Genomic DNA, 12,486 nt, shown 5'->3' with positions numbered 1-12,486 from the left:
TAAACAACTTTTATAATTATTTTTTTTTACAAATACAACAACAATATTCATTTAAATTTCTCCATCAATAGTTTATTTTTTTGGGTAGAAATCTGGATTCCATGGACAACATAATTCTCTTTCAAAGGGTTAGTAAAGGAGTGGAGTGGAATAGATAACTTGTGTTTGAAGAATTTCCAATGGAACAACAGATTTTTTAAAAACTTTCCATTTTAGGAATTATCTCAATATTTTGACGACATTGGTGCTGACAGCACCTCCTAATAATAATTATTCATCCACTACACAAAATCTTTTCTTTACTTTTTTTTAAAAACAATTTAAATTATTTGTTGTGTTTTTTTAAAATTAAATGATAATAAATAAACTTAATTCTTCTTCCTCCTTCTTTTATAAGCACAATTGTCGCACGATTATACCTATACCCCGCTTTAATTATTCCACCATCATTTTATTTTATTTGTTGGTATTTTATTTTTTTCAAAACGGTAGTTGCACAAGCATTGTCGCTGACAAGACTTGTAGTCATCCTTTAAACTATAGTGCTAGCAATAACAACAGTAATAGTAATACGATTACTAAAAGAGATAATAACTCTAGAGTTTTAACTTTACAACATCATCAACCACCTTGTTATATTCATTCAAATTTGAGTCATACTACTACTCCATCATCAAGTTATAAAGGTAGAATGAATGAATCAAATATTAGTATATCTTCAGAATCACCTATTTCATCATCATCATCGTCGGTGAGTGATAGTAGTCCAACAACTGTTAGATTACTTACCTATAACGTGTTTGTACGTCCACCTGGCATCAAGAACAACCATAACGACTACAAAGACGAACGTTTGGAATGCATGATATCGTCAGACTTGAATGCACACAAATTGGACAAGTTGACGAGTTCACCCAAGGGCACTACGAGTAGCGTCGTACCTTTTTCATTGTATGTGGTGGACAAGGACAGATTCCCGTCCATCCCATACCTTTCACCATGGAGATCTCCACGTCCCAACCATCATCATCACCACCACACTCATGCAAATGGATCATCTTCGTCATTTGAACAAGAATTAGAATCACATAGTGGAAAGAGTTTCAGCAAGTTGGATGGATCAATACTTGGTCAATTTGACATAATATGCCTCCAAGAGCTCTTTTCAGCATTTAGCTTTAGACAAAAACGCTTTATTGAAAAGGCAAAGAAACAGAACTTTTTGTATAGTGCAACGTCGCCGCTACCTAGATTGCTGCGCACCACCTTTCTCGTAGACGGCGGTATTGTCGTCCTCTCCAAACACCCGATTGTCAAGACCGAGTATCTTCAATTCAAGCAGGGTGTAGACAGCGACATGCTTGCATCCAAGGGTGCACTCTACACCAAAATCCAAATCACACGTGACGATGGTACACCTGGATCTGAATACATCCACCTTTTCTCGACACATCTTCAAGCATCGTACAACCCGAGCCAAGAACAACTGCAAAAGGGTGGTGGTCGAGACAACCAGATGAACGACTCTGTACGAACCATCCAACTCAACCAACTCCGAGACTTTATCATCGAGATGACCAAGTCTGACTCGTACCCCGTTATCCTGGCCGGTGACCTAAACGTCGACGGAAAAGGATCCAAAACCGACCCTACAAAGGACAGCAAAGAATATCAAGAAATGATTGCCTATCTATCGAGGGTACCACCAACAGGTGACGATGAACCACAACAACAACAACAACAACAGGCAACACCACCACAAGGTGGCAAGAAAGTATATAAAATAGCCGATCTTTTAAAAGAAGATGTAGGATGTCATCCAGCGACGGTTGGAGATACCATTGGATTGGCTCAGAATAGTATCCCTAGAGAAACATGTCTCACTCATCCAAACGATTATGGATGTCTCAAAAGACTAGATTATATATTTTTAATGGACCGTGTCAATGACACCACGACAACCGACGAATGTAGAGTTAAAGGTACAACCAAAGTGGAACCATTTTTTATTGAAGGTTTCCCATTCACTCAATTAAGTGATCATTATGGTGTATCTACAAATCTTCAATTTTATAATAATCAACAATAATAAAACCAGAGATATTAATATCTCTATTATTTATGTATAAAAAAAAAAAAACAATATCTTGGATAAGATGGAGGATCGAAATACATTTATTTATTTACGTAATAAGGTTGTAAGTTGTTGGTGTTGTTGTTGTTGTTGTTTTAAAAAACTGGATACATTTATAATTATTATATTATAATATTTTGTTGTTGTTATTTTGAGATTGTTGGTGTAGTTTCTTGAGGAGGTTTAGTTGTTGTTGTTGTTGTTGTTGTTTTATGTACATTTTTAGATTTTAAACAAAAAGATGATGAAATTGGAGGATATAGATATATATAGTTGACTCACAACTATATTACTACTACTATTATTATTATTATTATTATTATTATTATTATTATTATTATTATTATTATTATTATTATTAATTATTATAATGAACTTTTGATTATTATTAATTATTATAATTCAACTTTACATAGTGGACATTTGTTTTTGTTTCTTAACCAAATATCAATACATTGTGGATGATAAATATGATGACATTTTGGTAATTCTTTTAATGATTCAGATTCATTAAAATCTTCCAAACAAATCAAACATCTAAAAAGAATAGAAAAAAAAGGATATTAATATACATTATTCCCCAAAAGATATATTTTTTGTCTTTAACATACCTTTGATCATGATCATCATTTGATAAATGATTCTTTTTATATTGAATATGTTTAATTGATTTCTTTTGTTGATCGGTTGCACCAACCTTTACATCTTCTAATCTCGATAGTGTTTCATATGACATATCGATTTCTTCTTCATCATCGCTTTCAGCAAATTGAATCTCTTCTTGAAGTTTTCTTGCCATATCTCTATCTTCTTGTTCTCTAATTTCTGCCATTATCAATTGATTAACTATAAACACAAAAAAAGAAAGGATATTTGTTAATAATTATTTGACACTTGTCGGTGACTATTGACATACTTAATTCTTCGTTTTCTTCATCGTATTTTCTTAATTGACTAATTGATGATTGTTGAGATGGTTGTGCTTTAAATGGGTTTGGATTAATGGCAGTAATGGTATTATTGGATGATGATGTAGTTGAAGTGGTCGAAGTAGAGGTGGTAGTAGTAGAGGTGGTAGTGGTAGTATGGTCGTTTGAAATGGATACAGGTGGAGGTGGAATAGGAGAGGCAGAAAAGCTAAAGGCCGGTGAACTAAATAGAGGTGATGAAAAGGGAGAGGTCGATGGTGACACACCTCTTACATGTGACGACCCACTCGTTGTCGTTGATGATGATGCATTACTGCTACCACTACTACCGTGTCCAATACTAAATATCGATCTAATAAACGACGGTGACGAAGGTGACAGCGAAGAAATCGACTTGTTGCTGCTACTCGTGTTGTTGTTGTTGGCGCCATTGATGGTGTTGGTGTTGTTGATCATCGTCGACCCACTACTAAAAGCGTCTCTTTCGCTCACCACTCTTTGTTTCTCGTCCATCTTTCTTTGATACTTTGGATCATTTCTAAGGAGACTCATTTCTTCTTCTTCTACTCTTTTAAAATAACAACTAGTTATCTTCTCTTTCTCTTTCTCTTTCTTAATATATTCTTGTTGTTGTTGTTGTTGTTGTTGTCTTTTTAATATTACTGCTACACTATCTGAGTACGTGTTTGTAAAGTAAGTTAATTAACTATGCTTTCTTTGTCCCGCGTTATGTTATGTTTTTAAAAAGTGTGTAGTATTAGATAGATAGTTTATAACTACAGTCTTTTTTTTATCTATCTCTCTCTTTGGCTAATTTGCAATTCGTTTGTGAAAGTGATCTCGAATGGAGTGTGGAGGTAAAATAGCAGAGTGACAGCAGAGAGAGAATCAAACACACTATCTTTAAAACTGCTTCTTTGCTCACCCCCAAATTTAATTTTTATTTTTTATTTATTGTTTTTTACACCCCCCTCACCCCTGCTACCGCTCACTGAGTAACATAATACACAATGTCGTTACCATTCTATGCTCCTTCATCATTATTATCACTACGCTATTATCATCCTCAATGGCGAGTCGAAAACATTAATCGAATGCGATTTATCTTTATCCGATCGATATATATTACCACTAGTCGACAAACCAACACATAAATACACATGAATAATATAATATTCTAATGCTAGTAATCATGATGTAAAAATTCTCATTTGCCAAAAGTTCCCTTTGATTGGGTAACTCAACTTTGGGTTAGATGAGAGGTTGGTTGAGGTGTTTGGTTGGTTGATATCAATCATTTATAATAAACAATATCTCCCTCCCTCCCTCCCTCCCTCCCTATTTTGTTTGGTTAGGTTATTACTTGACGGTAAAGAAAGTAAGGCAAAATGAAAAATATTATCAAACCAAAACTATATCTACATCTTGTGATCTATCTATCAATCAATAATATTTAAAAGTCATAATGAATAGAATATTAATTGTATTTATTATATTGGTAGGATTATATGTCAGTCCAATAGTGTCAACTTGTCGACCGAGAAATATATGTTCTCCAGCTGGATCCTACTCTTCTTGTAATCCACAAAAGTATGTGTTTATTTAAATTTGGCAACTAAAAATATTAAAAGTAAATCTTTCTTATTTAGAGGAGTAATGTGTATGATATCAGAATATTGTAATACAACTTCATGTGTTCCAAATAAATTAGAGGGTGATCCTTGTGGAAGTACTCCTTGTGGTAGTACAATTTATTGTATCCAAAAGAATTGTTGGACACCTGGAATAAAGACTTATGGTGAGTCGTTTAGCAATTCCATTCAGTGTGGTGGTGAAATGTCAAAATACTACAATTCAACTGTTTGCACTAGATCTTTGGACGACGCATGCACGGTAAATTCAGAATGCCCAGTACAATATTATTGTGATGCACGTCTAAGTAATTGTAGACAACAAGGAAGAGAGGGTGAGTCTTGCGACCCTAGTTACAACAACAACTATGACGACTTTGCAAAAACCAATATCCCATCTTCCAACAGTTCATTAATTGGACAATGTCTACCCCATCTTTCATGTATTGCCAAGACTAATAATACAAATAATAACAACAACAACAATCAATCCGATTATACATGTCAATTAAAATTCTCTTTAAAGTCAAATATGCAATGTAATAACTTTGATCAATGTGGAATTAATTTAGCTGTATGTAATGAATCATTGGCACCCAATTAAACTAATTAATTTAGATACTAATATTATTTAATATTATTAAATTTAGTGTATATCTGGTAAATGTTTACCTTACAAAAATCAAGATAATAGTTCAAAAGTTTGTAGTGATGATCGGGATTGTATAGCAGGATCAGAGATTTGTCTATGTGGACCTAACAGTTCAACTAATAATGGTGCAGGTACATGTAAGGCAATTGTAGATACATCTGTAGAGTGTGTCGATGCACTCAATACCTATTATCAATGCATGTCCTATAGTAAATGTCAAGATGCCGATAGTCCTTGGGGAAGAGAGACATGCGCCAACAAACAATGTGGAAAATACTTTTGTGCAAAGATGAGGTTATGCGACCACAACTTGCAAAATGTTGTATTATTAAATTCACAACCTTGTATAGATTCTACCAACAATAATCCAATATGTTCTCAATTCAACATTGCATTTATACCTCCTAAAAGTTTATATAATAATTCAACAAGTCAACCAAATATCCCTATTCAACCTTCTTCCTCATCATCTGGATCTGACTCTAACATTTCAGAGGCATCTTTTATTTCACAACCCCCATTAATATTGCTTTTGGTAATGATCAGTCTCCCATCTATACTATGGTCCCTTTTTTAATCGGTGTCAACTACCTCAAAAAAGATAGATCCCATTTCAATTTTGATTGGTCAAAAAAAATAGTTTTAAAAATAGTTTTCTAAAAATCAACCAAACCAAATTTTATAATAACAAACAACATCAAATATTTCATAGTCTCGAGACTCACTCAACAAAAAGAAATCTTTTTATCATGATCTCCTTTCAATAGAATAGTGTAACAAATGTAATTTTTACAAATATCATATTTAATTAATGAATAAACTACGACCACCTCACAATATACATATATTAGTATTATTATTTTTTATTTTATTTAAAGTTTGTATAGTAGTAGAGTCTAATTGTAGACCTAATCAAAAATGTTCTTATAATGGACAGATTTGTAATAATGGGTATGTAATGTAATCTAAAGATAGATAGATATTCCAAAAAAAGATTTTGAAAAAAATATTAAATTATTTTTAATTTCTAAAAAAAGAATTCCATGTGTTTTTTCACAAGAATGTATTTTGAATATGGATGAAATGGAGTATAGATGTATGGACAAGAGAGATGAAGGATCTAAATGTGGAAAAGATTGTGGTGGTGGAATGACTTGTTATAATGGTGAATGTTATGGATACCATACGTTGACACTTGGTGAAACTTGTTTGGTTGATGCTCAATGTGGTGGTGGATCTATGAAATGTATTGGTGCTCCCATATGTAATACATCTGGAAGATGTAGTAATGGAGTTTGTGTAACTGGACAAACAGGATTATCATGTAGCGATAACAGTCAATGTCTAAAAACACAATGTACCTCATCTGGAGAGGGACCTGGGAAATGCCAGAAACTACTGACAAGTGATAATGAATCTAGTTGTTTAAAGAATTCAGAGTGCCCACCATCAGACTATTGTGACGTTAGATCATTCCAATGTAGAAACAAAGGAAGAGAAGGTGAAGCATGTGATCCAGCCTACAATAGTAAAACCTACGATCAAATTAGTAACCCTATAGCCAATACGATCGATCAATTATTAATTGGTCAATGTCTACCACACCTTTCATGTGTCAAGAAATCAGACACTCAATTCCATTCATGTCAATTAAAATTCTCGTCCAAGTTGAATCAGCCTTGTAATCATTATGATCAATGTTCAATTGGTTTAGCTGTATTTATCAATAATATTAATATTAATAACCCTTTAACAACCTCTAATCAATTTCTTTTACTTTCTTTATATTTAGTGTATTAAAGGACATTGTGAAAAATATTCTAAAAGTAATGGTACTGCTACTACTTTGTGTAGTGGTGACACGGATTGCATTGAAGGTGTAGAATTGTGTATGTGTGGACCATACAAGAATGGGATGGGAATATGTCAACCAATTATAGATTCATCACCACAGTGTATTGGAGCGATATTTACATACTACCAATGTATGTCATTTAGTCGTTGTCAAGATTCAGATAATCCATGGCCTAGTACAACATGTGCCAATCAACAATGTGGTAAATACCTTTGTGACAAGATGTCTAAATGTGACTATGCCATTCATGATGTCTATCAAAGTGGAGACTATTCTAAATGTTTTGACTTGGGTTCTCGAAATAGAGTTTGTAGTCAATTCAATACTCTATTTATTCCACCATTTGGTTTATACTCCAATACTACCAAACAAATAACCTTTTCCGATGATGATCATACACCAAGTTTAGATTCTTCGTTGTCTGTTAGATTACCAGTACAATTAGCAATATCATCATCACTGTTATTATTATCAATGGCATTATTAAATATTCTAATCATATAAATAAATAAATAAATAAATAAATAGAAACATTGAAAAAAAAAAGAATTGGTTTTTAATATTAATATTGTTGTAATATTACAACTTTGTTTTATGATTGATTGATTGATTGATTGATTGATTGATTGATTGATTGATTGATTGATTGATGATGGATTATCATTTAGAATCCTGGTGCTTGGGATGGACGACCAGAACCAGAGTCTCCGGATGAAGAACCTGAACCTGAACCTGAACCTGAGCCAGATGAGGTTGAACCAGAACCAGAGGTGGTGGATGGACGACCGGAACCAGAGTCACCAGAGGTACCAGAACCTGATCCAGAGCCAGATCCAGAGGTACCTGATCCAGAACCAGAGGTGGATGGACGACCGGAACCAGAGTCGCCAGATGAAGTTGAGCCTGTGCCTGAACCAGATGAGGTTGAGTTGGTGCTTGAAGATCCAGATCCAGAGCCAGTGGCAGAGGTGGAAGAGGTGGCAGAGGTGGCAGAGGTTGAACCAGAGGCTGAGGTTGAGCCAGAGGCAGAGGTTGAGCCAGAGGCCGAGGTTGAGCCAGAGGCCGAGGTGGCAGAGGTGGCAGAGGTTGAACCAGAGTTGGTGGTTGAACCAGATCCAGTGGCAGAGGTAGAGCCAGAGTTGGTGGTTGAACCAGAGCCAGTGGCAGAGGTCGATCCAGAGTTGGTGGTAGAACCAGAGGTAGCAGAGGTTGAACCAGAGGCAGATGTGCCAGAGGTTGATCCAGAGGTACCAGAGGTAGCAGAGGTTGAGCCAGATGTAGTGGCAGAGGTAGAATCAGTGGTACCGGTAGTAGTAGAGGCACCGAAATAATCCAAATCAACAGAGACACCACATTGGTTGGTGTTACCGGCGTATTGCTTCATTTGTGGGTTTGACCAACCACCATAAGAGTAGAATTGGGTGTCGCTGAAAGAAGGGTTGTTGTCATAGTGAGCATACCATTGTGGGTAGGCTGACAATTGATCCAATGTACCGACGGTTTGACTCCATTCACCGAGTGAGGAGTAAACACCGACACGAACACCCAAAGAAGCAGCAGCTTGAACAGCTTGAACAACAAATTGAGCGTTGGCTGAAACACTTCCCCAACATCCTTGACATTGTTCGACATCAATCCAAAGTGTACCAAAACTGACACCATTAGATTGACAATAAGATACCAATGACTTGATAGCACCAGATACTGGATTATTGCCACCACATTGATTACATAAAAAGGCATACTATAAATCAAAAATGAAATAAAAAGATTGTTAATATAGGTTTATAAACAAACAAATATTAGTGGTTATTTAATTTTTAAGCCAACTTACAATATCGACTGATAAACCAGCAGCAGTGGCACTCTTGTAAGCAGAAGCCACTATTAGATTAAAATGTGATCAAAAGAAGATGAAGAAGAGTAATGATTAGTTATCGCATAATGACAATGAGGAACAATATATCACATATCACGACACACGCTTTTTTGTAAAGTGGGTGTGTGTGCGATCATCCAAAGCGATGGGATACATACAATTGTTATTTAAACCATAACCACCAGACCAAGCTTGGATGATAATCTTTTGATTTTGTTGAGCTAAACAACTGTATTGTGATGATGAGATGGAGCCAGATGTATCGGCATCAACATCGATAGCTTTGCCTGCGTTGACAACCGATGAAATGGAAAGTGCTACAACTAGAGCAAAGATAATAACTTTGAACATTGTTATATAATTATATATTAAATTTAGATATCTAAATGATGATTTTTAAAATATAAACAACAGTTGCATAAGTAACAATCGGTTAGGACATCGCTTAAGGATCTGAGGAAAATGCGAAGAAATTTACTGCGGATATTTCTTTTTTTCGAGAATACCAGACGAATCATATCGTTAAATTAAAGCATAGGTCGATAAACTTAATTTATGCTTAGTCCAATGTCGGATATGACCTCTAAACAAATCGAGAACTCCCTATTTAGTAGTGCATGATCATGCTATAATGGCTCGAATAAAATTTATAATTGTTAATGTTTAAAGATAAAAAGGAAAAAAGGAGAATACTTGTCCGAATACAATACCTACCTCACAGCGAGAGAGATTTTGCTTTAGAAAGTTCTAAAATTGAAATGTTTTATTGTGAAGAGAACCAAATAAGTTGATCACCTACCAGGATAAAGAGGGTTAAAAGGAGAATAATAATAATCTTGATTTGATGATTTCAAGAAATATTCAACACAGTATTGTGGTGTTGGGTTTATAACTACTAGTTTTGGTGTACCAATCCTCTGAATCAAGCAGAGGTGGCAGTGATTGAACCAGATGTTGGTTGAGCTGCTGATCCAGAAGCAAAGGTTTGGCCAGAGTTTGAACCAGATGTGGCTGTGGTTGAGTCAGATGTTGGTTGGGCAGATGATCCAGAAGCTCTAGTAATAAAGTTTTATTTTTTAAAGGTACCATTGTTGGTGTATTTATTTAATGATTAATTTATGGTTGGTTTATAGTTTGACTTCTCTGGTCAATTTAGATGACCATGGACAATAGAAACAACCTGGAAGGAAAGCACCACAAGCTTCATCGAGATTCTCTTCAGTATAGGTAAGAGTAGCATCACATACTTCAATGGCCATGCTGAAAAAGGTAATGGTATTTGGGTCAAGATGGAAAGAGAAATGGGGATTATAGTCTGTTTGAGACTTTCTGATTCTTCCCATGACATGGACTTCTTGATCTTTTAAAACCTTTCTGGCATGTTCAATCATTTTGACATCGGTCAACTTGAAAACAAAGTCATGGCTTGATCCATGTGTTCTGAATGCAAAAGGTGCTGCAATGGGAAAGTATGCATAATTACTTTTAAATCAAAAATAATAATTATTTAGTTCACCAATCTTCATTTGTTGGTTGGTCGAAATTAATAGATACTTTTGGACATGGCTCGTTTTAACATAGTGAACCTATAATATAAACTCAACAACAAGTAGCAACCCAAGATGAAAGTGTATGTGATCACAGAGTGGGTGTGTAGTTGGTACATCTCTCCATATCATATCTATACTTATTTACTTACTTACTTCATTTTCATATTGATTCTTCACAGTCAGGTTATACTTGTCTGCATTCTTTCTCAGTTTGTATTATTATCTTTGTTGTTTGATCAATCGACGACGACTATAGTAGTATCTGCTTCTGTACAGCAACCACCAACATCATCTCAAGTATGGGTAACAACATTGGATCAATCTATTTTATTTGAGAGACAATCTGATATTCCTTTTGAATCATCAGTGTCAAAGGAACGATCATCATCATCGAGTATGAATCAAGTAGATGTTACTATCAATGTAGATACTTCTAATCAATATCAAGTAAGTTTGAAACAATGAATGAATGAATGAATGATGTTAGATATAGTCTATTTGATAACAAATATTAATATTTAATCGTTTGTTTAAATTTTAGAGAGTATATGGATATGGAGGAGCACTAACACAATCATCGGCATACTTGTTTTCAGAGATGTTAAAGACAAATGAAACGTTTGGTATGGATGTTTTGAAATCATTATTTGATCCAAATGAAGGAATAGGTATTTCAATGCTTCGAGTACCTGCTAGTTCATGTGATTTCTCATTGTACAATTATACCTATGACGATGTCGTCGGTGACACTGCACTCGATCATTTGTCAATCAACATTGATCTACTCTACACCATTCCAATCATCAAAACAATCCAACAATTCAATCCAAACATTCGATTAATCTACACTCCATGGTCTGCTCCAACATGGATGAAATCATCCGATAGTCTTGATTATGGTACTTTAAATTTAAACATGGTAAGTAAATAATAATTTACAAAACAAAACAAATCATATTTTTTTGATATTAATATTCATTTATTTATTTATAGTATGATGTATATACAGACTTTATAACTAAATTTATAACATTGTATAAAGAAGAACAAGGAATAGATATTTATGCAATTACAATTCAAAATGAACCATTGTTTCAACCAATGACATATCCAGGAATGTTGGTTACTAGTCAGGTGGAAACATCACTAGTTAAATTATTGGGTCCCAAGTTGAAAGCAGCTAATCTTTCAACAGAGATATTCATCTACGATCATAATTGGATCGATCCAGAGTATCCACTCGACATTTTAAGCGATGAGGATGCATACCCATATGTAGGTGCTACAGCATTCCACTGTTACCAAGGTGACGTTTCTAATCAATCGGTGGTGTATACCAAGTTCCCTGAAAAGGAGATTCACATGACCGAGTGTAGTGGTGGGGCATGGGCACCCAACTTTTCAGACAATCTTGTTTGGGCATCTGATAATCTTTATATCGGTGCAATGACCAATTGGGCAAGTTCAATGCTCCAATGGAACTTTGCTTTAAATACTCAAAGTGGTCCAACCAATCACGGATGTTTAAATTGTAGAGGTTTCATAACAGTCGATGAATCAACCTATCAATCGATCGAATACAATGTGGAATACTATGGAACTGCACATTACAACAAATTCATTTCACAACCATGTTTTAGAATTGACAGCGAAATCATTAATAACTCACAACAACCATCATCATCATGTATCAACAGTATAGCCTATTCCAATAGTGATGGTAATAGTTATCATGTAGTAGTTGTCAATTCATGTTCAACCATAATGAATTTACAATTAAACCTTGTACAAGAGAATATATATTTAACTTATTCCTTACCAATTGGTCTAACAACCTTTTATTTTTAATAAATAGA

At 34.6% G+C, this 12,486-nt stretch overlaps 6 protein-coding genes across 6 annotated transcripts; 3 read left to right on the top strand and 3 right to left on the bottom strand.

Moving 5' to 3' along the window:
- Positions 1-352: 352 nt before the first annotated feature.
- On the top strand, positions 353-2,089 carry DFA_01544 (putative sphingomyelinase; the record flags this gene model as incomplete). The annotated part of the gene is made up of 1 exon (XM_004359451.1): positions 353-2,089. The coding sequence occupies one exon, from the start codon at positions 353-355 to the stop codon at positions 2,087-2,089; it is 1,737 nt and encodes a 578-aa protein (XP_004359508.1).
- A 440-nt stretch (positions 2,090-2,529) lies between these two features.
- Positions 2,530-4,104, bottom strand: DFA_01543 (uncharacterized protein; the record flags this gene model as incomplete). The annotated part of the gene is made up of 4 exons (XM_004359450.1): positions 2,530-2,671; positions 2,746-2,980; positions 3,051-3,712; positions 4,073-4,104. 4 exons carry the CDS (start codon positions 4,102-4,104, stop codon positions 2,530-2,532), a joined length of 1,071 nt encoding a protein of 356 aa, XP_004359507.1.
- A 424-nt stretch (positions 4,105-4,528) lies between these two features.
- Positions 4,529-7,705, top strand: DFA_01542 (uncharacterized protein; the record flags this gene model as incomplete). The annotated part of the gene is made up of 6 exons (XM_004359449.1): positions 4,529-4,653; positions 4,713-5,268; positions 5,345-5,756; positions 6,225-6,297; positions 6,384-7,062; positions 7,139-7,705. 6 exons carry the CDS (start codon positions 4,529-4,531, stop codon positions 7,703-7,705), a joined length of 2,412 nt encoding a protein of 803 aa, XP_004359506.1.
- A 160-nt stretch (positions 7,706-7,865) lies between these two features.
- DFA_01541 (glycoside hydrolase family 25 protein) lies at positions 7,866-9,431 on the bottom strand (the record flags this gene model as incomplete). The annotated part of the gene is made up of 3 exons (XM_004359448.1): positions 7,866-8,945; positions 9,036-9,085; positions 9,239-9,431. 3 exons carry the CDS (start codon positions 9,429-9,431, stop codon positions 7,866-7,868), a joined length of 1,323 nt encoding a protein of 440 aa, XP_004359505.1.
- Positions 9,432-10,002: 571 nt separating this feature from the next.
- Positions 10,003-10,794, bottom strand: DFA_01540 (uncharacterized protein; the record flags this gene model as incomplete). Its single annotated transcript, XM_004359447.1, has 3 exons — positions 10,003-10,133; positions 10,258-10,562; positions 10,784-10,794. The coding sequence occupies 3 exons, from the start codon at positions 10,792-10,794 to the stop codon at positions 10,003-10,005; spliced, it is 447 nt and encodes a 148-aa protein (XP_004359504.1).
- A 232-nt stretch (positions 10,795-11,026) lies between these two features.
- Positions 11,027-12,478, top strand: DFA_01539 (glycoside hydrolase family 30 protein; the record flags this gene model as incomplete). Its single annotated transcript, XM_004359446.1, has 3 exons — positions 11,027-11,077; positions 11,172-11,549; positions 11,624-12,478. 3 exons carry the CDS (start codon positions 11,027-11,029, stop codon positions 12,476-12,478), a joined length of 1,284 nt encoding a protein of 427 aa, XP_004359503.1.
- Positions 12,479-12,486: the final 8 nt, after the last annotated feature.

The sequence above is a fragment of the Cavenderia fasciculata genome (genome assembly GCF_000203815.1).
Source record: "Cavenderia fasciculata unplaced genomic scaffold Scf_Dfasci-F-a-25c12.r2-5, whole genome shotgun sequence".
Taxonomy (NCBI): Eukaryota; Evosea; class Eumycetozoa; order Acytosteliales; family Cavenderiaceae; genus Cavenderia; species Cavenderia fasciculata.
Note: the sequence above shows the minus strand (reverse complement) of the source record. Positions and strands in the feature narration are given on the sequence as shown.